Source organism: Nicotiana tabacum, chromosome 20 (assembly GCF_000715075.1).
Source record: "Nicotiana tabacum cultivar K326 chromosome 20, ASM71507v2, whole genome shotgun sequence".
NCBI lineage: Eukaryota > Viridiplantae > Streptophyta > Magnoliopsida > Solanales > Solanaceae > Nicotiana > Nicotiana tabacum.
In genome coordinates this window covers 8,474,234-8,497,434 of record NC_134099.1, presented here as the reverse complement: position 1 = coordinate 8,497,434, position 23,201 = coordinate 8,474,234, and the positions used below count along the sequence as shown (strand labels likewise).

The 23,201-nt window shown below is 34.5% G+C and overlaps 3 protein-coding genes across 4 annotated transcripts; 1 reads left to right on the top strand and 2 right to left on the bottom strand.

Moving 5' to 3' along the window:
* The first annotated feature begins 511 nt into the window (after positions 1-511).
* Positions 512-1,711, top strand: LOC107800037 (uncharacterized). The gene is made up of 2 exons (XM_016623181.2): positions 512-1,273; positions 1,392-1,711. Exons 1-2 carry the CDS (start codon positions 548-550, stop codon positions 1,482-1,484), a joined length of 819 nt encoding a protein of 272 aa, XP_016478667.1. The 5' UTR covers positions 512-547; the 3' UTR covers positions 1,485-1,711.
* Positions 1,541-5,222, bottom strand: LOC107800038 (uncharacterized). Its single transcript, XM_016623182.2, has 4 exons — positions 4,996-5,222; positions 3,932-4,067; positions 3,103-3,231; positions 1,541-1,849 (listed from the first exon to the last, which is right to left on the bottom strand). The coding sequence occupies exons 1-4, from the start codon at positions 5,157-5,159 to the stop codon at positions 1,742-1,744; spliced, it is 537 nt and encodes a 178-aa protein (XP_016478668.1). The 5' UTR covers positions 5,160-5,222; the 3' UTR covers positions 1,541-1,741.
* Positions 5,223-5,725: 503 nt separating this feature from the next.
* Positions 5,726-11,624, bottom strand: LOC107800034 (phosphate transporter PHO1 homolog 1). Of its 2 annotated transcripts, none has more exons than XM_075241286.1 (13): positions 11,268-11,624; positions 10,868-11,171; positions 9,954-10,362; positions 9,807-9,855; positions 9,645-9,716; positions 9,002-9,176; positions 7,940-8,060; positions 7,585-7,834; positions 7,337-7,486; positions 7,089-7,241; positions 6,724-7,002; positions 6,498-6,634; positions 5,726-6,074 (listed from the first exon to the last, which is right to left on the bottom strand). In XM_075241286.1, the coding sequence occupies exons 1-13, from the start codon at positions 11,511-11,513 to the stop codon at positions 5,984-5,986; spliced, it is 2,436 nt and encodes an 811-aa protein (XP_075097387.1). In that variant the 5' UTR covers positions 11,514-11,624; the 3' UTR covers positions 5,726-5,983. The 2 variants fall into 2 exon arrangements, with proteins under 2 accessions (XP_075097387.1, XP_016478665.1); XM_016623179.2 differs by having other exon boundaries at positions 9,047-9,176; positions 11,268-11,614.
* Positions 11,625-23,201: the final 11,577 nt, after the last annotated feature.

Genomic DNA, 23,201 nt, shown 5'->3' with positions numbered 1-23,201 from the left:
TTTACCCGGTGTCCGGTACCTACATTGAGGCCCGGCTAAATCCGAATTCGCGCCGGAAAGTCCCACATTGGGGTAAAACGCTCCATAACAAAGGCGACTCCACACTCGGGGTTCGAACCCGAAACCTCTGATTGAGGATGAAGGAGTATTTACCACAACCCTTGTTGGTTTATTATTTACCACTCCTTAAAGTTTATTTGCTATATAGATTGAAATCATTTATAACTATTTAATGATAGAAAATAATAGGCTAACTAAAAAGCATGACCTACATACTCCTTTATGCTTGAGATGGTAACTGATAGCAATAGATGACCAATACTATATTTTCCTATAGACTGCAAATCTTCTGATGCAGAAACATACAAGACATTAAGCACATTTTTGGTGTAAATATTGACAAATGATGATAGTTGCTGTAGCATTCACATCAAACTATGTTTCCCCTCAAAGCATGTCCACCAAACTCTTTCCTTTCCAGAAGTAAAATAATATTGTTTTGTTGCATATAAGTAGAGAGCTCCTGACAATCAACTCACTACACAAAATGGCTTCCTCTCAGTTTGTTTACCTTTCCACTTGCTTTTGCATTTGGCTAGTGATGGCTAATGCACAAGCACCAGCAGCATCACCATCTACACCTACAACCACACCTCCACCTACCACAACACCAGTTGCGGCATCACCGCCACCTGCGACACCTCCACCAACCACTACACATCCGCCTTCTACGACTCCTGTTGCACCATCACAGCCACCAGCAACTTCGGCAGCACCTCCTCCGATATCAGTACCTTCACCTAAAGTTGCCCCAGTCTCCACTCCAACGACCCCACCGCCACAACCTCCATCAACTCCACCGGTCTCAAGTCCATCACAACCACCTGTAATGCCACCACCCGCTCCTGTTGCTTCTCCACCGGCACTCCCGCCAGCTTTACCTCCACCTAAGATATCCCCGGCACCAGCACAACAGCCACCATCACCAGCACCTTTACCACCACCAGTATCTCCACCTAAGGCCCCACCAGCACCAGCGCCGACACCAGTCACTCAACCACCAGCTCCTCCACCAGCTATTGTATCACCAGTGGCAGCACCAGAATTAGCACCGTCACCAGCACCAGCTCATGGCAAGCACAAGAGAAAGAAGCACAAACACAAGCACCATCACGCGCCAGCACCTGCACCAACTGTGCCAAGCCCACCAGCACCACCAACAGTCCAAGAATCTGTGGAAGTGACACCAGCGCCATCACCTACTATGAATTTGGTAACGTTTCCATTAATGCTCCTGTCTGGTAACCGTAATTATTCTAATAAAACATAGTACAGACACATGTACAGTTCTAATATGATAAATTCACTTATTCTCTCTCACTTGACTGCAGAATGGAGCAACGGTTTTGCTGCAAGGAAGCAGATCTAGAATGTGGATGAACGCTGGTTTGGCGATGACTATTCTTTTGGCCATCATAATCTGAGTTTCCCACAGATCTTACATGAAAAACTACTATATGATTCATTACCAGAAAGAAAATTTTGAAATGCGATGGGACTAATTATGTGTTTAGAGGAAAAATAATGTGGAATATTATTGTCATTTTTTTTATCTCACCAATATTCTTTTCGTCAAGACATTTACATCAATGTAATTGACTTTCTCTCACCTACAAAATGGCACTATCAATACTATCACTCTCTTGCTGGATCCTACACGTATATAATCCATAAGCTTCAGTCAATCTTGATCAGCATCTGTATCCATATTAATTTCATCCTTGAAACTGTACTCAACCACAAGTCCAAGGTTGTCAACAAATTTATGATACTGAGAGCACCCTGAACACTGAAAGGAGAATCTTCAGTTAATACCCAGTCAATTTGAAGATTCTTTGATAATAAAAAAGGAGAACAAGAACAGAGGCAAATAAGATAGCTTTACAGACGATATGCAAAACTCTATTACTCATGCTAAACCAAAGGACCAAATGATTGACACAGTAAGCAGTCAAACACTATTTTTTGTAACATAGACAAACATTGATGCTTCTGAGAATGCCGAGATGATGGAAAATATGAAATGTGCTCAATAGGCTTAGTAGGTTAATCCTCAAGAGGCACCTTTTACTTTTCTGCACAAGAAAAGCAAACACAAAAGGTGTTTTTCAAGGTCCCTCACCGCTCACTCAAGGAGTAAGATGTTTAAAGGGATCAAAATAAGCTGTGATAGCACAAATTAGACAAATAATTGTCACGATTGGTTCTGAAACACCGATCCAGTGATCAGACTTAGTTATATTCGAACCAAAATAAATGATTGACTTGGTAATGGAATATTCTCACTGAATAAGCACAATACAAGGGGTGTCCTTCGTACAGTCTAAAGAATGTATAGACCATAATGCTCCCCTCCCCCCCCCCCCCCTGTTTTTTTCCCTCTTTTCTTCATTACCTACAAGTATGAAAGCAGAAGGAAATATCCAATACTGAAATCTGGGAGGTTAACAGACTTAAACAACAACAAAATATTACACCTATCATTTAGACTACAGTGAGTTGTAGGCGTTGTTATTTCACTTAAGACAATTGTTAGAAGTACTGATGCAAACAAGATGTCAAATACTTAAATCTTGGAATTGTAGTTGTTAAGTCTGAATCATACATGATAAGTATAAGGTCACCATTAGCATCCAACATACTACTGAAGGAAAGTCACACCTGATAAATGTGCATGAGCTAAAAGTTATTTTATTCACGGAATAAGGTAGTGTGAAAGATCCCATATGTCTCTTACAATTGAGTTGGCTCTGATATGCCAATCAATATTTGTAAGCTTATATTTTAACCAAATGTTTTAGAAAAGATAGTTCCAATGAAGAACAAATGCAGCATTGTACAAAACAAGTTCTAGTAAGGCGATTACCCATTAATACCTTCAACGGTTAAATCACCCATCTAACAGTTCTAGCCTTAAAAAATCATGGTGAACATACACAATTAAGGGAAGTTATTTTGGTTTTGCTATTACTCATAAAAAGTTTAGCTTGGCTTTGCAATTATCAAAAGCTTAACAGCACCGCACACACTCAAACCAAGTACCTGTATAAACACTGTCCCTCTTTCATATGCTAATCTGTTTATGAGTCTTTGTGATCGAACTCCACAAGCATTACATGTGAACGTCACTAATAGACTTCTTCTTGGTAGTTTCAAGTTAATAGCTGCTTCCTGCCAGAAAAAAAAATGACACTTAAGTGGCCAAAGAGCAAGTAGTAATTCTTTTAATTGCAAATTAGAAGATCTAGTCATTCTTCGCTAAATATGGGGTCTAAACGTCACATCTTCCAAATGAAGCTAAGTTACTCTTTTCTAAAAATGAGGTGTCTAGTCTAGGTGATAACTGACAACCATGCATCAAAAGCCAATCTTCCCATAAAACTAGTAAAAAAGAGGAAGGGAAAACTTAACTCTACAGAAAACAAACCAATAGAGACAAACAAACACTCTTTTACAAAGTGCAATTCATAAACTAAGGATTGCTTTAACCAGTTAAGGTACAGAGACAAATATGTCTCATCTTTATATCCCATCAAAGTATGTCTGTCTCTAACTAATTGGTGCTCTGTGTATGCGGAAGTGTCCAACGGCGGAGCTAGCATTGAAAGTATGGGTTCGGTTGAACCCAGACACATTGGTCCAAACTCCGTATTTGTAAAAGAAATCTATTTAATATGTACAAATTATTAACTAAGAACCCAGTAACTTAAACGTGCTAGAATTCCGAACGCATAGACTTCAAAATCCTGGCTCCACCTTTGGATGAGTCTAGACTCCAGAGGCTCAAATATTTCCCGTAGCTGTTGGCCTAGATATTCAATATCGTTTGTAAAAAAATTCATAAAGAATGCAAAGAACGGCAACAATGTACCTTTGAAGAATCGCTTGAAGAAGAAAAATTCCCAGATTCTGGATGTGTTTCAGAACTATCTTCCACTACGCAAGAAATCATTGGAACCCGGAACAAATGTTCCGATGCTCTCCTACTCCCATGAATAGTACCAGACCTGTTATATAAAAATAAAACATAAACATAGCATTTAAACCATCACAATCCTCATACATTCTACCTAGTATGACAACAACGACACCGACAATGCCGCCTCAATCACAAAATAGCTGCGGTCAGCTATGCATCCTCCATATACATTTAGCTCATATATCCATTCCACCCGATTTGGGCCTGTTTCATTCCACTACTCAATTTTTTTTGTTCTGAATAATACAATAACAACACTAACTGCGCCTCAATGAAAAACTAGTTGGGGTCGGCTATACATATCCTCTATATACATACTTTTTCCAACTCTATATACATTTTGCTCCACTTGGACCCGATTCATCCCACTACTCAGCTTAACTAGGTATTACATAGTACAACAACAGCTACTACTACTACCACACTTGGGGCCGGCTATACAAATCATCTATATCTATTCCACGCCATTTGGGGTCTGTTCCATTCCACTACTTAGTTTTACTTAGTTCAATATAATACAACAATATCAACTACTAAGCCTCAATCTCAAACTAGTTGAGGTCGACTATACGAATCATCTATATCTATTCCACTTCACGTTTACCCATTTTCCACTACTCACCTCTACATAGCAAAGTTCAGGTTTTTTTCTTTTAACATCCAGTAAAGTTAAGATTTTATACCAACTACAAGACCCTTTTCATTCCACTACTCAATTTTACATAGTAAGAAAAAAAATTCTACATAGCAAAATTCAGATTTTTATACCAACTACAAGACCCTTTTCATCCACTACTCAATTCTACATAGTAAAAAAAATCTACATGGTAAAGTTCAGATTTTTTTCCCCTTAATAACCAATAAAGTTCAGATTTTTATACCAAACTAAAAGATGGGAATAAAAACACATGAAAAAAGAATGGAATTGGAAAAAAACATGGGGCATAAAAGCTTACCTTGTGGATTTGATACAGTAGCCATAGAAATTAGGTCTGAAGGAATGAGGGAACGAAAGAGAATAAATGGGGACATGGGTTTTGATGCTGGTAACAGATAAAGAGCAAAAAGAATTTAAATTATTAAAGATTTTACTGTTTCCTGTTATGGATGTTATAGCCATAGATGAAGGGGTTTTGAACAAAGAGAGCAGAGGTTCTGTGGTAAATGGAATTTTGTAGTTACTAAAGAGGACTAATATGGATTCCGTTGGAAAGTCTCACTTTAAAATATTTTTAAATATTTTTTTTTAATTCTTATGACTTTTATTTTTTTAGAAGTGATTAACAAAAGATTCAAGAATTGAGAAAAGGAGTTTAAAGGAAAAATAAATTATATTTCAATTGTTTTTAAATTTTTTTAATACCATCCTCTTAACAAATTTAAAAGATTGAATTTCCATGTGCATGTGACAAATTTAAAAGGAACTAATTTCTACTTGGTTATATATTACAAGAAAGAAAAGAAAAGGCTTGGGTATTAATTTACAACTTTTATGTTTTTCTTTTTATAGTGTGCGATAAGATTTTACTAATTGTACAGTTTTCTTGCTCAAAATTCTGAAATTTGTGTTTGCAGCTTGCGAATTACTAAAAACAAAAAATAAATAGAAAAAGAAAAGAAAATGGTGATAATATTAACATTGTTCTCATTCCAATAGTATAAGCATCAAGCAATGAGATGTGATAAGATAATAATTCGAGATTGACGCAAAAAATAGGGCGTCATTTTCATTCACATTAGAAGAATTTTTTTAGTTTACAAGTGTGGATTATTTCCTAGAATATAACATATTACATAGGCCCAACCAAAAAACCAAAAAAAAGAAAAGAAAAAGAAAAGAAAAGAGAATAGAGAACAATTTGACAATTTTATCAACTTGTTCAATGAGATAAGGGTCATAAAAAAATAATTTTGCATGACCCTTATATTGCAAATTGGAATAATTCAATCTTGTTCATCTACTTCATGAAAAGGAAGTGGCACTGTTTTAACAGCTCTAAATTTCCCTGCATTATTTAGATGCTCATTCTCCAACCTGTTCACATTAACAATAATGTCCATTAAACAAAATGCCATTTAACTTGTATATATTGACAGTGTAATTATTTGTTATCGGTATTAATCTTTGAGAAAATAAATAGAAGGACAGCGCGGTAGCCGATGCACTAAGCTTCCGCTATGCACAGGGTCGGAGAAGAGCCGGACCACAAGAGTCCATTATACGCAACCCTACCCTGCATTTCTGCAAGAGGCTGTTTCCACGGCTCAAACCCGTGGTCGGTGCACTAAGCTCCCGCTATGCACGGGGTCGGGAAGAGCCAGACCACAAGAGTCTATCGTACGCAACTTTATCCTGCATTTCTGCAAGAGGTTGTTTCCACGGCTCGAACCTGCGACCTCCTAGTCATATGACATCAACTTTACCAGTTACGCCAAGACTCCCAGAAAATTAAAGTACCTGTAAAAATTCCATTGCCCTCTCCTAATAACTTCAAGGGCTGCTAAAAATAGCCCAGTTACTCTGTAGTCTACACTTCCAAAATTATAATGCAGAACTGTTTGTAACCATGCTAGCCTCAGTACAAGGTTCAATCCCTGCACATACCAAATTTTCTTAGATCAACCCTTAACATTGATTTAGACTGTAATTAAACTTTTTTGGATAGGAGGATTAGAGTTAATACCATGGAGAAATAGTAATAAATTTTTCGACGAAGCATTAATTCATTCCTTAACCACGGATTCTTGGAATGACACTGAAGTAAGCCCCAATCTTTAACAAAATCCCAGTATAATTGATACACAGTTGCAGCACTTGACATTACTACAACTAAGCAAAGCCATCCTATATTCTTTTCTTTTTCATATGCAACTTTTGCTCCTGCAGCTAACATTGCAGACACATATTTTCCAAGATTCACTAGGTGGCTTTTGTGTCCTTCGTCGAACCATCTTCGTGCACACTGCAAATATCAGAATCGATTAAAATTTTTAATGCAAATCATATGAATGTTCAATGTTAAATCTTGAAAAGGTAAAAGTATCAAACCTGCATTGCTCTCCAGTAGTATGGTAAGAAAGAAACTGCATAAGCAAGGTCTCTATAATATTTTGTCCTCATGCAATAACCATAATCTTGAGTTTTATAGCTTCCAGTTATGTAGTAACATGCTACATATTCAAGGTTTCTGAGCATTGGAACCTGTTTCGTAAACGAAAAATTTACATCAGCAAATGTTTGATATGTCACAGAACTGAAAAAATACTATACTTGGTATTTGCTGATTTCTTGCTAACCTGGCTACAAAGTTGATCAGCCATAAAGAAGTCTAACATGACAACCTTATACAGAGGTGATAATATGATGTTCCTTATAACACAAATGAAGCGATAACGGCTAGATTTGTAAATGATGTTGAATGGACACACCAGCAGCATAATGAAGACCTGTTGTTAATAATTGTGATTAGTTCTGCATACATTCAGTACAAAAGATTGAACTTTTTGGTCAGATTGTTTTGACTAAATAATAGTGAGAAAATTACCAATAATAAGAGGCCAGGGATTGCTTGAGTTTGATTATAAGAGTATCCTTTTGCCACAAGTGTGAGATGAAGAACAAGGACCCCGACAACAGCACTCATCGATGCAGTACATATGAGGAACACATCTCTGTACTTGAGTTCCTTAGTTTGTGCTAGCTCAAAGATGAAGCTATAGTTTACACGAGTTTTTCGCCACATAAATATGTTGCATCCATACAGAAAGAAGTGCAAGAACATTAAGCTGAACATGCTGCACAATCATTAGTGTAAATCTCCATTAGATGTTTGAAAGAAATTCCAAAGATCTATTGGTTAAAGTACATTTGACATATTTAAACTATAATCCAACACTTGCCTGAGAATAGGATAAATAGTTTCCATGTATATTGTATCAGATTGAGGTTTATACATTCCTGTTATATGAGCCATGATCACATATCCGACGAAAAGCGCTAGGAAACATCCTGTGAATAAACCTGTTTTGAAAACCAATCAAGAATCAAATATAGTCAGTATCCAGTTTGGTAATGTGAAACTATATCTAATATCAAATCTTGTTTCCTTTTTTCATTGTTCTTTCAACATTAGACCAGTGCCACAGGTTTCATGTTATGTTGGTTTTTAAGATTTTTAGGTCACGGGTTCGAACTAGTGAAAATAGCTTCTTGCAGAAATGCAGGGTAAGGCTGCGTACAATAGACCCTTGTGGTTCGGCCCTTCCCCAATCCGCGTATAGCGGGAGCTTAGTGCACCGGGTTGTCTTTAGATACATGACACAACTCATATCAGTCAACAGTCTTGATTTTGACAAACAGGAGATGTACAAAACCTTAGAAAAACTAAGCACTGTTGTCTTTTTGAACACTAAAGGGTTATTTAAAGTTTCAATATTTTTGGTCAATAACATTATAATGGCCTAAAATGGGACTTCTTTGTCCTCCACTTCTGAAAAAGGTGGACCCTTAAGTCTACTTTTTTTGTTCTTCAGGTGGTTAATGGCTGATTCAAGTCCTACTTACAGGACAGGATCCTTTTTATGTTGATCACATTTTGTTTTTATCTGGCTATCCTATAAAAGAAGTGGTAACTTGGACAGAATCCACTTATGTATATTATCTTGGTTATTTTCTTTATGTACTTTCAATTATGAACCAATTGTGAGCTTTGGCGTAACTGGTAAAGTTGCTGCCACGTGACCAGGAGGTCACGAGTTCGAGCCGTTGAACAGCCTCTTGCAGAATTGCAGGGTAAGGTTGCGTACAATAGACCCTTATGGTCCGGCCCTTCCTCGAACCCCTCGCATAGCGGGAGCTTAATGCACCGGAATGCCCTTACTTTCAATTATGAACCAATTGTTTTCATGGAACTCACCAATGAAAAAAGGTAACTGCATCAGACTCGTATTTTTGGAACTCACCCATAAAAAAGGTAACTGCATGAGACTCTTTTTTCTTGAACTCACCAATAAAAAAGGTAACTGCATGGGACTCTTTTTTCTGAGCAGGTTTGAGGTATTTCATAGCCTTCTTTTTATCATCTTCAGCAAAGTGTTTGATAAAAATCTTCTCAACATCATCAGCCAACTTCAAAGCCTGTGTGACAAATATAATGTGTTAGACAACCATATCTTTCAAATCTAGCCATTGCTTGTGTGGAAAAGCACTTCTTTTTTTCTCTTTAAGATATGACCACTTAATACTTTCTAAGAATAATCTGCTGATGATATTTGATAAGATATCTATTTTCACTTAGTGTCCCACATTAAAAGACATCCCGATGCACCAAGCTCCCGCTATGCGCGGGGTCCGGAGAAGAGCCGAACCACAAGGGTCTATCGTACGCAGCCTTACCTTGCATTTCTGCTTTTCCACGGCTCGAACCCGTGACCTTCTGGTCACATGACAATAAATTTACCAGCAACCTGTGCCCCACATTACTACATCCAATCATCTTCCAATAATCAAACAATGTCATGCTGCTACATTTTCATGTTCAAAAAGATATCTTTTAAAAAGAAAAAGTTGAACAAATAATTAGCTTTCTGATTTTATTTATTTTACCTTATCTGAGCTGTTGAAGTAAGAACTCTCCACAACTCTTAAATAAATAGGAAGAACTTGTTTGTTTGTAACCTATGAAAAGAAAGAACAAAAACAATGAGAAAGTTAACTTGGCCATAATAAACAGTAAAGTGAAAAAGTTGCTAGTAAAAATTTACTTACTTTGTCAAATTTCTTCAAGATTTTTACAAAAGCTAGCATGTTCAAGTTCCTGTAAAGATTTCAACAGTGTAAATTGTTTTGCCATCTCTATTTTGCAGAAAAAAACAATCAACAATCAAACAAGAAGTTAGTTTTCGCGCAACATACCTATAAGTTTTAAGGAATCCTAGTCCTTTGTATAGCTCAATAAAGGCTCCCCTGATCATCTTCTCCGCGTGTTTTAGCTTCGTTCTATTGATGTGCAGTTTTCGTCCGTCTGTGCCACATTTCTTGGAGGATTGATTGATCATATCATCCCTAAGCAAATAAGATATAGCTGAGAATGTTCGCGTTGGATTCGTTAGAGGAATGTGAATCTTTAAGCTTTTCCCCTGGATATTGATCACTCGTTCGGATAGGCTTTTTGATTTGCTGTCTTCCCTCTTGATACTAGTTGATTTTCCTAGTTCACTTGATCTTGGAGAGTCTGTCAATTGTCCATCATTTTTATTAACTTCATCTATTGAATTCTCTATGTCCTGTTCTTGCTCTGTTCTGTCTTTTGTGGACTCTTCATCTGTTGCCAATTAAATAAATGTTTTAATTCAAAAATAGGAAATTATCATTAGATGAATGCAAAGTATAAAAAGATTCTCAAAAGAAATGAAAATGAGTATTACTCCTTAATTTATGTTCAATTATGAAAATGCAAACATAGAAGAGGAGCCTTGGCGTAAGTGGTAAAGTTGTTACTATGTGACCAGGAGGTCACGAGTTCGAGCCGTGGAAACAACCTCTTGCAAAAATGCAGGGTAAGGTTGCATATAATGGACTCTTGTATTTCAACCCTTCCCCGGACCCCGTGCATAAAGGACTAGACTGAATACATATCAAAAACATGAAACAGAGTTAAAACAGGGGAAGCTAAATTATGTAAACAGAATAAAGGACTAAAATAGAGACATCTAAAACATAAAAACAGAGTGAAAACAGGGGAAGTCTAAATTATGAAAATGTAAACAGAAGCTAAAATGGAGACATCTAAAACATAAAACAGAGTGAAAACAGGGGAAGCTCTGTACCACAAGAAATGATGCCTGAAATTGACTCATCTTCTTTTAAGGTTTGGCCTGAAGAAGTTCCTGTATCATGATGTTGTTTTAATGCAGCTTTTAACTCAATGAGAATCTCCATTTGCTTCTTCAATGACTCTCCTCTTTCTACAAACTCTTTCTCTTTCGTCCGAAAAAATTTGTTCACTTTGTTAAGTTGAAGATCCAAGAGTGCAAAAAACTCAGCAGCAGCCTCAGTATCAGCAAATTGCTCCAACACTTCAGTCTCATACAAATCGCCCTTACTTAACGTCTGTGCAAGCTTCGTATGAACCTAATCACGATCAAAATCCAACACGTTCCACGTTAAAATCAAGAAAACACTTAGAAAAACCAATCAAATGTACAGAAGGAGAGAAAAGATGAGTACTTGAATGACACCATGTTCGCGACGTTGAGGTCCAAAAAATGGCAATTTCCTAATAGAGGAAATAAGATCATTGGTAAAACTACTATCTTTGTTTTTGTTTTTGTTTTTGTTTTTGTTAGTTGCATTATTGTCAGTATTGAGAATAGGGATTTTCTTGAGGTCTTTTTTGAGTTGCCAATAATCAACAAAAGCTTCTTTCCATTCAGGAACTAATTGCCCTTCAAATTGTTTAGAAAACTTCACCATTTTTCTGCAACAAAATTTTTCACAAAGTGCAAAGAAAATGGCAAAGGCAAAAGTGATGAATGAGTGAAGTGTGTTTGGAATGAGGAGAAAGATTGAAATATTTAAGGAGAGGGAAAAGGGAATTTTTTTGTAATATGGTACAAGATTCTGAAGAGGCACAATTCAAATAATATCCAATGGTTATCCTATGCTCTTTCCACTTGTGATATTACATTTGATATAAGTGTTTAGATTCGCCAGAAAAATGAACAAAATATTGCTGAATGTAATATGTATATAGTATATGAATTCTTGGCCAAAATGTGTTGTTATGAAATTTATTTGAAAAAGGTGGGACTTTTATTTGCATTCAAGGGCGTGGCCTAGTGGTCAATGAAGTGGATGAGAATCCTGGTACGAGGTGGCAGGTATTCTGTGAAATTAGTCGAGGTACGGAGGTGGCAGGTATCCTGTGAAATTAGTTGAGGTACGCGCAAGTTGGCCCGGACACCATGATTATTAAAAAAAAAATTGGGAAAATTTAAAAAAGTTGAGATCATATGAGAGAAAAAGAGTGGGTCCTAAGGCCCTTTTTAAGCTAAAAACCAAAATATGGTACTACCTTTTTCTCCTTTCGTTCTTTTTTTCTTTCTTTTCCTTTTCTTTTCCCTTTGTAATTTCCGTTATGTTCTTTTATAACTTTTCATAACGTTAGAAGTACATCACGTAATTCACACATAACTAGTCATGAAGAAATCCACCACAAAGGGGTGTGTTGAAATGGTTGAAATCCTTCCCCTCTTAAAAATAGATCTTATATTCGAGTCTAGGGAATGAAAAAATCTTGATAGAAAACAATATTCCTTTTAATGGGAATTAAACGTAGCTAATCCGAGTTTAGAATGGTCATGCCAAAAAGAGAAGTTACAAAGAAATCCAACAAGTAGCAGGAGATTAATTAATATTTGCTGACGATATAAATTTTTTTTACACTATCGGGTCATCTTTATATGTTGTAGCTGGTAACCTACCTTATTTATAAGATTGCAAATCTAAATATTGATGTGCCGTCATTGTAAATCCAGGGGCGGATATAGGGTCAAATTAGGGTGCACGTGAACCCGTGGTCTTTCCACTAAATTAGGTATTTTATGTAAGTGTTTTCCTAGAACTAATCTAATATTATATGATCGTCCTCATGTTAGCTCCTACTTAAATTATGTTTATTGTGTGCATGTCTTGTTTTCATTTTCAATAAACCCGACGAAATGAAATTAGACGTTTAATTAAAAACAAGTGAAATTACACTAGCAAAAAGCACGTGCTTATGTCATTAAGAAGAAACTAAATCGGAACACTTTTTCCTCATTTAATTATTAATTTACTAATCTAAGACCTTCTCTTTTTAGCATGCAATAAGGAAGGAAAACTTGATTAAGATCATGAAGTTTCTGTTAATTAGTCAACAATTCTTCATTGAAAATATTGCTTATTGGCCCAATAATTTACATAAACACATATAGCTTAATTCTAATTAGACCAGACTGATTTCCACTACATTGAAGATAACAAAAATAGTTACTTTATTATTTTCAGTAATGTTACCCATCTTCCCCACTTTCACTAACAAAAAAGATTTTGTTTTGTTGTATAAAAGTTGGTGTTATTGGCATTCAATGTTTAAAATTTAAAGGCCATATTTCCAATCAATGCTTTTTGACAGCCTCTTTATTGACCTCTTATCTTTTTTTGAGAAGTATAATGGCCCATCAAAATTTATTACTTACCAATGTTGATCATGATAAGTAATTTTAAATATTAATTGGGTATCTAATTGGAAAAGAAGTTTCTAAGTGAAATTTGCCTATATAAGTAGGACTACTATCTTAACTTATATACTTGAAAAACCTCATTTCCATTGCACTTGGTTGAAAGATCAGTCGCATAAGTCTACCGTACGCTGAATTGTGACTAAACGCCTCTAAATTAGAATACGGACTAGAAGCGATGCATGCGCCCAGTCGTCACTTGCCGACTCGCAGTAAAGGGCTGGGAGAAAAGAGACTCCTTTTTTGGCTCTTCGTTTCTCCCAAATGTTTAACCAAAATCTAAGCTCTCAATGATGGACATACATTACTGTATAATGTTAAATTGATATTTCCATCAATATTTCAAATGGTCTAGTTGGTATTTGCGACTTGCTATGCTGTGAAATTCCATCAAACGATGTTCCATCGAACTTCATGGTCAAGTTAGTATTTGCGACTTGCTATGCTGTGAAGTTCCATCGAACGAAATGATCAAGTTGGTATTTGTGACTTGCTACGCTGTGAAGTTCCATCGAACTTCATGGTCAAATTGGTATTTGCGACTTGCTACGCTGCAAAATTCTATCAAACTTCTCATAAAAATACAAAAACGTATCGTCCACTTCATACAATTTGTTTGGCTTGTTGCAACACATATTGTCTTCAGGTGAATAAATGGTCCCACAAGGTCATGGGTAGTCATACTTTACACATTTTGATGTCGCTTATATGCCCTAGAACATTTAATTATAAGGTATATAACTTGTATAAAATGTTTTTTACGCTAGAATTTGATGAGTGTTATGTCCATATATTATTATATATATGTACACATGTATATTAATATTGTACATATTTGCTTTGGACTAGTTTCATAATTTTTCATATTCCTTTTAGCAATTTTCTGTTTTTATTTTTAAAATATTCGTGGAGCTTGTGCCTTACTTATGATTATTTATTGGCAAAAAAGTGCCAACTTATGCCCCATCTTTTAAGACACTACTTTCCATTATATTTTACTTTCTTACTTTTTGGTTCACTATCAACCTCAATATTTTATTTAGCTTCAGATTCTTTAAAACTTAATCATTAACAAATAACAGCATAATATGATAAAATATATACGCAAAGGCATGGAGTGAGTGTAAGTACACGTGATTTCTATCAATAATTTACTGTTATAAGTTATCTCAAATTAAATAATCTACCAGAACAATTAAAAGCTGCACTATGCATATATACGTACTATCTAATACTAAGTTTATATCAAGCATATGATAAACTTAATTAGCCAGCCGACTAATGATATGAGAAAATTAGTTAAGGGAATCACTAGATTAAGAATGAGTAATGGTTTTGGGAATATAATCCAAATGGAGCTAAGTGATTATAAAATCTTAATTATTTAATGATAATAAAATCCCTTGTTAAAGTTTAACTTAATAATATATAGAGAATTTATAATGACAACTTACGTCTAATGGATCTACTAAAGGTAGTATAAACTCAGCATATGCACTTATCTACATATACATACATTTCCAGATCTAGTGCGAGCTTTCTATTTAATTAAGATAAAACCTACGTAAAAATAACCCAAAACGAGCTTAAATAAGCATATATTTAGTAACCAGAATCAGCCCATTACTGAAATAAAAAAGGGAATTGGTAGATATATAAGTGATTATATTAGTTGGGAATAAAATCTTGACGAAATATTATAAGTATGGATAAGCATCAAATATTTGAAATATTTGTTGCTCGGAGCCTTCAAAAATATTATTGTATCTGTGTCGAATCCTGTAAAAATACATCACTTTTTAAGGATTCGACACGCACCCGACTAACGTTTTCGACTGAAAGAAGTTATCGTCATGCTGGAAGTACTACTACTAGTCTGAGCAATACGGCAATATTGTCGTATCTGTGTCGAATTCTTATTCCGTTGGACATCTCTTTGATCGTTCTTTCGGCATTTTCACACGCAGCAACAAATTACAGATCAAGTGTCTCGGCTATAAAGCTCCATTTCTGTGTCAATTAATGTTCTTAAATGTTGAGCCCCGTCAAAGTAAGTAAACAAAATTGAAAATACTACCATTTGACTGGGTGATGTATTATATGTACGACAATATTTGTTATGACGTGCAACAACTTTCTAGTCATTTGGGATGGTTAATTTCTAGAATCTTGTAATCACATGAATGGGCTCTGCGTTGTAATTCGTAAATTGCGCGTAATAAAATGGTACAGTTAAAATATAGTACTATCATTTAACCGAAAATTGTTTAATATAAAAGATTAACGATTGAATTTTTACTTTTACCCACAAACAAATGAAATAAACCAATGTTGCCTTATCCTTCATTGATCAATCTCACTTGTTGTACTTTTTTTCTCATACAGTAGCATCCACAATGTAACTATATGAGATTTGAAAGTCTTGTTTAAGGGAAGAATTTCGAGACAAGTGTTATTCTGTCACTTGTGTTTTGCTTCTTCGCGAGATTATTCTCTCGATATTTTATATCCTCTTTTACATAGTGGATTGCTCATCCCGCCATGGACGTGGTTAATTGACCGAATCATGTTAAATGTTTGTCTTTTTTATTGTCTGATTTATCGTCGTTCAAGATTTATTTTGCTAGTCTCCGCCCGAAAATAACTTCTTGGTCTTCACTCTTCGATCGAGTTGACTCCAAACGACTTAGTGCTGACCAGAAAATATTTGCCACGTGTTGACTCTTTTATCGGTCATGTGTCGTGTATTTTTTAGCATCTTTGGTCGTTCTTTCGGCGTTTTCACATGCAACAACAAATTATAGATCAAGTGTCTCGTCTATAAATCTCCATTTCTGTGACAATTAATTCTCTAAAATGTTGAGCCCCGTCAAAGTAAGCAAGCAAAAAAGACAAATTTTGATGGTCAAGTTTTAAATCAATGGTTGACCGAGGCAGATCCATGATTCAAAGGTTTTGGGTGCCAAAATTTTTGAACGTAGTCATATTACAAGTTATTTTGTCTAAATAAGGTATAAACTTAATCGGTTTGGTCTATTTGAATTTCGGTTCGGATTATTCGTCTTTGGAGTTAATATAAACAAATCGATCGAGAAAAAGATTATGTAATAATTATGATAACTTGGAAAAAATATAAAAATTCAACTAAATCATGCATTTTGTACAAGAAAAAAGGCTCGTTATCACTTTATATTTAGATACTTAAAACAAAAACTTATACTAATATACAGATATTTTTTAATTTATATTTTTATGAAAATTAACTCACTCAATATTATATACAATTGTCCTACTTTACAGCAATCTGACAACAAAATAAACTTCCATCATTAATTAAAACAATAACTTATTCAAGGATTCTTTTTTTTTTCTGCAAATAGATTTTCAGAGTTGTGGTCCTGGAGAAAACAATTAATTTTTCTTTATCGATTGATAAATCAAGGAGGAGTTAGGAAAGTGCAACAATGGGGATTTCTTTGAATAGATTTGTCAAAGATTTTTTTAAATATATTTTCTGTTAAATATTTAAAAAAGAAAAAAGAGAAAAGAAATTTCAAAATAAAGTAATAAGATCAAAGAAAAAACAACAATTAAGGATTCAAACCCCCACCGTTTGGGTGAAAATGGCAATACCTTGCCGATGGCACCTTGAGCTGTTTTGGTATAAAGGGTTCTACTTAAAGTATTTGTATACATTCCTTCTATATATACTTGCATGTATACATAATATTGTATGGTCACGGCCAAAGCTTGCGGGTAGCGTACCACCCCGTCCCTTGCGCGTAAATCCGCTCCTGATGGTTGGCCTACGTAAATGTGTACGTGCGGCAATATTTGTTACTCACCCCGTTTACTTTTACTTTATTGACACGTTTTGACTTTTTACGCCTCTTAAGAAATAATAAATGAAGTGCATAATTTACTATGATACCCATATTAATTGATGTATATTTTATTGGATTTGAGAAAATGATTTAAAATGAGTAATAAATACTGTGGGTATAACATAATTTTTTTTTTTGTCTTTTCTTGACATGCATAAAGTGACAAGTAAAAATGAACATCTATTTTTAGTATACATGCCAAGTAAAAGTGAACGGAGGGAATATGTTCTTTAAATTTTTTGTGTACATCTTAATTATAAGAATATTTATTTAATTAAGTTACTCTTTTCGATCCATTTTAGTTGTCCTGTTTTTTTTGTCCACGTGTTTTAAAAAACAGTTAATAAGGACTTTTTTACTACAACACCCTTATTTATGCCTTAATCATTCAATATACTAATCTCTACTATTAAGAAATAATGTTCTCTCTATTAATCAATAGGAGTATTTTTTTTTTTTACTTTCAAGGACATTTAATGCTAAAGGCAAAATGGCAAAAGTAATAAAATATACTTTGATATTCTAAAATGACAGCAATTTTGGACCAGATATAATTAGTAACCACGATAACTAATATGGACAAGAGGAAGTACCTTTCATCCCTCTTTTAAACGTTTCACTTAATAACACACCATTAATTGCGTAGTAAAAGGTGATTTTGAAAGGAAAAAAAAACGTTAAATGCTTCAGAATAAATCTAGTTAGAATGACAAAATTATTGAGAAATGTTTCTCTGCAGTAAATATTAGTACTTATTTGACGGAAATAATAACGATAAGGTTATACTTGTTAATGTGGATTTGCTAGTAAGGAGACCCATAATCAGCAGTGACGGATCCAGAATTTTAAGTTATGAGTGCTCGTCGATAAAAAATTCAAAAAAAAAGAAAATGAATTTACTTATAGGTGCTCACTCAATATTTATCTAAATATTTGTATGGTTGCCTATATAAATTTATTAATATGGTCAAAGTTAATGGGTGCTTAAGCACCCACAACTCCCTGCTGCATCCACCACTGATAATCAGCCACTATACACAAATTTAAAAAGGGGTAACTAACTGATAGATATATAGTAAGTAATTTATTTGGGAATAAAATCTTGATGGATATAAGTATGGAATATGGATGAGCATCAAATAATTGAAACGAGTTATTTGTTACGGTGGAACTTCTACTATTACTAGTAATTAGTATTTACCAAAAACAAACAAACAGTTCTTTGTGATGTAATGGACAATGATCTAGCAGAGTTAGCGATTAATTTGTAGTATTCAATTTTTTTAATCTAATTGAATAGAATAACTCGATTCTATGCTGATGGCGGAAGATATCAACAAACATACGCTAAAATAGTTTAAGTGCGCACAAATTAATCCAGACATATAGGCGTATTTAGAGGGTTTCATGAGACACGTGAAACCATTATCTTCTTCTAGATCATGTATAGTGATATTATATTTTTTCAAAAATACTTATATTATGTGTGCACCCAAGCTCAAAGTATCATATGATGCAATGTTTATTTGGTGCACACCTCTAAGTGAGGTTGTAAGTTCCAATCTTATAGTACTCTTCGTAACACCACACCATCTTCCTAAAATCCTAAATCCGTCTCCGTCTGGCGCATTACCGTTAGGGTCGTTTGGTACTAGGGATAAGGTGAGATTAGTGTTTTAAAAAGCGTGGGCGTAAGGCGATGCATTTTACATATGCCTCAGCAAGGCGTAAGCTCCATAGGTATTTAATTTTTAATATTTTATAAAATAATATAATTACAGTAAATATTTATAAACAGGTAAAATTACATAAAAATTGAAAAAAATTATAAATATGTGAATATATATAGATGTGCTCCATACCCACAAAAACTAGTCAAAATAATCTATTACCACAAAAAACTAGTCAAAATAATATATTATACGCTACTTATAAGCACAAGTAGCTTGAGTCTAAAAGAATAAAATTTTCTACATGGAAAAACAAAAAGGATGACTAACCTGCAATTTGAACTTTGAATTTGCTTCTATAAAGAAGAATGAAGTTCTCTTTGTATTTGTAAAAAAATGAATATTTGTTGCTTTTGGGAGATATTAGCAAACTAGCGGACAAGATAAAGAATTGGGAAAGAACATGAATTAGGGCTTCAATCAATAAAAAGTCTTGACTTTTAAATTTAATACATTTTATTTCCTTTTTAAAACTTTTGAGTAATTACCAAGCTGACTTTTGAGAATTTGGGTATTATATGAAGGACTTATTCAACAATTTTTTTTTAATTTGAAAATGTCTCTAGGGCTTACGCTTCACTAAAAAAACGCGCCTCAAATGCCCGAGCGTATGCCCCGAATTGCTGGGCATACGCCTCTTGAGACTTTTGCCTCACACCATCGCCTCGGGGCGCTTTTAGGCACCTCGCCTCAGGACTCGCCCCGAAAATGCCTTTTAAAACACTAGGTGGGATAAGATGTGAGATTAAATTTATAACATATTTGGTTGGCGATAAGATAAATTTATATCTCCAACCAAACACGATATAAATTTAATCTCTGACTTAATCTAGGATATCTCATCTTATCCCATTTTATTTCATTAAACTTGGGATTATTTTATCCCACCTTCCATATAATACAAATTAGTCCTGAGATTATAATCCCGGAATAATTTAGTCCGTGCACCCAACGATATTGTATTGAGATGAAGAAGTAGTGGGATTACATGCCACGAAATTTCCACCAAGTTGTCAGCATGATATAATATACCAATACCACCAGCTTAGAACAAAAAAAATTCGAGATCCGTAGCCGTGTTGCTGCTGTCTCTCTTTCATTATTTTACAGAAGGAAAAAGATATCAACTTCTATTATTTGATGTTACGATTGTGGAAAATTGAAAGCTCCATTTCTCAGGTGGGCTGACTCAAAGATACGCTGCTTTTGTTTTCATTCATCCAATGAAAACATTACTTACCCCACATAATAAGCATTGACAGATGTAGTACGTACGGTTAATTACACGTGCACTCATTATGTCCATTTGTCAGCTGACGTGGCCATTGGAAACTGATGGTATGATAATATAAGTGGCCGTTTGGACATAAGAATAGTAAAATTTCAAAAAAAAAAATAATTTTTTTTTTCAAATGAAAATGGTATTTGAAAATTAGAGAGGTGTTTGGGCATGAATATAATTTTGGGTTGTATTTCAAGTTTTGTGCGTGGTTTAAGTAAAACATTTGAAAAACAGTTTTTTGGAGTTTTTCAAATTTTCGAAAAATTCCAAAATTCATCTTCAAGAGAAAATTAAAAATTTTATGGCTGATTTCGAAAAAAGTGAAAAAATTCTTGTGTCCAAATGGGCTTAAGCCAGCCGTGTAGGGGCAAATTTACCCTTTTTCCTACTCCCTCCGTTTAATTTAGATGAGTTAGTTTGACTCGACACGGAATTTAAGAAAAAAAAAGGCTTTTAAAAATTGTGTTCTTAAAAGCTTAAGGGGTAAACGTCATGACATTTGTGTGATTATAAAAGCTTTCATTAAGGGTAAAATAAGTAAAATAAAGAGTTTAAAGTCGATTTATTTCCAATGTAGAAATATGTTATTCTTTTTGGAACGGAATAATAAAAAAAATGTGTCATCTAAATTAAAATAAAAGGAATATATAAAATCAGTTATATACACACATGAGAGTGTTAATTTATTATAGCAGGTTATATATACCGATAGCGTAATAATAGTAAAATTGCGATTTAAACAAACGACATTTCTCAAACCGTTTGTTATCACCACATAGAATTCGCATTTTCTTATCTGCGTTTTGCATATTTTTAAAATTCTCATAAAAATTGCAGTGAAAATTTTCAGCCAAAAATTGCATATTTTGGAAAAAATGGCATGACTCCAATTACAGATGCGGAGCCGGGAATTAAAATTTATGGGTTCGATGTCCTAATCCTTTTAAGTTACTGGATTCTAAACTAATAACTTTTATATATTCAATGAATTTTTAAAAATAAATTCAGAGTTTGAAGCAAAATTACTGGATTCGGCCGAACCCGTATGTGACCTGCTGGCTTCGCCCCCGACTCCAAATAAGTCGTCATGTTGAAATCAGGGTGCAAGTACCGCAGAATAAGTACTATTCGAATACATATTAGCATATTTCATTGGATGATTGAAAAGGAATATAGTTTTATGTGGATTTCTTAATGTATCACTTGGTGGCTGAGATTTGCATTATCTGTTAAATCATAAAGTTGCTCAAAAAATTTCTCTAAGCTAAAAGGGTGGATTTCACTGTTTTCAACCCTTTCGAAGAGATAGATTTATCCCAATTCAGTCTAGCTGTCCATTGTCATATTTTGTTACTCGGTCTTTTTACAGACTTGTTTCAAAAGTTCGTTATATACCAAGCTCACAGAAAAAGAAAAAATTTTTTTACACCGATATATAGTACTCTCTTAACCATGTCATTATAAAAAAAAATACTGAAAAATCTTTTCAAAGTGAGAGAAGGAGAAAAGGCTTAGATATGGAGGGTAATCTCCATTCTCTCCAAAAGTCGTTGCTAACAAATATGGAATACAGATAGCTTTTTGGATTGTTACACTTGATTGGGAAACTAACCTAACTAAACTCATTAGGACTACTTGTCACACCTCTTTTTTGCGCGCCTGCCCCGAAGGGTTAAATGCGCGAGGGAGTTTTTCCAATTTAAGTGACAATATTTGAAATGAGATTATTTATTTAATTCAGAGTCGCCACTTGGGAAAGGTTTGGCTTTTGGTGTCCCAAGTCACCGGTTTATCTTGAATCCCAAATCAAGGAAAATATCCGACTTTCCAAATGAAGTCTGCGAACCAGAAATTCTAAGTAAGAAATTCTGTTGACCCGAGGGAAGGTGTTAGACACCCCCGAATCCCGTGGTTCTAGCACGGTCGCTTAAATTGTTATAATGGCTAAATATCTGACTTAAATACATGTTATGACTTATGTGCTTTTATTAAGTTTAAATCGCTTTTATTATTATCATTTATTTTTTATAGAATTGCAACGTCGTGAAAATGCATCTCGAACCACGTCACAATCAATGCACCCGTAGTTATTAACACATTTCGACTCCGTTGAGATTTGAATTTGGGTCACATAAATGCGCACCCGAATTTAAGAATGTAATTTAATTAAGTCGCGCCTAAAGAGTCTAACGCGTTATTATCTTTGGGGAAGACAGTGAAATTCACTAAACAGTCCATCCCAAATTCTAAGTATTTATTATGATCAATTATTGAGAGCCCCGCAATTTGCATTTTTTTATTTGGCGAGGCTCGTCTCATTATTTTTAGAAGGGATATCCTAAAGTGACTACATTTCTACTATGTTTGTCTCTAAAATAGAAGAAAGAAGATACATGCTAATTCAATTGCCTGCTTTGGCCAAATCCGGATTCCTGTTAATCATCTGATTAATTGTTTACAAAAATGAGGAATGCTATACTTCATAGAACATGCTCTTAATTTGAGAAAAAGAAAATTACATACAAGATTGGTGGAACGCTACACTTACTCCGAACAACCTTAAGTTGAATTTGAATTAGCCCATTTAAACAAGATTAATAGAATTACTTATTAGAGGATGCCACCAATGGTATTCGGAAACTAGTCCTATAAACTGCCTAATGAAGCTGAAATTCAAGAATTTAAAAACTGTATCGTATTTGGCAAGATTTAAAAGCCATCCATCCTACATATTCAAAGCATAACTGGAGAAAGAGTTTGAATTAACGATTATACTAAGCGATTGCACATTCCATAAATTATATAACTATATCATGTATACTACTAAGCAAACCATATTGCAGTTTCTAGACCCAAGTAGTTTCAATTAAGTACAAACTTACTAAGGTGCTCTCTATTGGGCTACAAATTAAAGAATTACACAATTTGAACAATATTTACAAAGCTGTAAGTAAAGCAACGACTGATTAAATTCCTTTGCATCT

Excerpts from the sequence above, each read along its gene's own strand:
- LOC107800037 (XM_016623181.2), top strand. The coding sequence starts at position 548 with ATGGCTTCCTCTCAGTTTGTTTACCTTTCCACTTGCTTTTGCATTTGG. Across the intron at positions 1,274-1,391 it reads CATCACCTACTATGAATTTG|AATGGAGCAACGGTTTTGCT; the intron begins GTAACGTTTCCA and ends ACTTGACTGCAG.
- LOC107800034 (XM_075241286.1), bottom strand. The coding sequence starts at position 11,513 with ATGGTGAAGTTTTCTAAACAATTTGAAGGGCAATTAGTTCCTGAATGG. Across the intron at positions 9,717-9,806 it reads TCTTGAAGAAATTTGACAAA|GTTACAAACAAACAAGTTCT; the intron begins GTAAGTAAATTT and ends TTCTTTTCATAG. Across the intron at positions 7,835-7,939 it reads ACTATTTATCCTATTCTCAG|CATGTTCAGCTTAATGTTCT; the intron begins GCAAGTGTTGGA and ends ATGATTGTGCAG.
- LOC107800038 (XM_016623182.2), bottom strand. The coding sequence starts at position 5,159 with ATGGCTATAACATCCATAACAGGAAACAGTAAAATCTTTAATAATTTA. Across the intron at positions 3,232-3,931 it reads CTTCAAGCGATTCTTCAAAG|GAAGCAGCTATTAACTTGAA; the intron begins GTACATTGTTGC and ends TTTTTCTGGCAG. Across the intron at positions 1,850-3,102 it reads GAGGGACAGTGTTTATACAG|TGTTCAGGGTGCTCTCAGTA; the intron begins GTACTTGGTTTG and ends TTCTCCTTTCAG.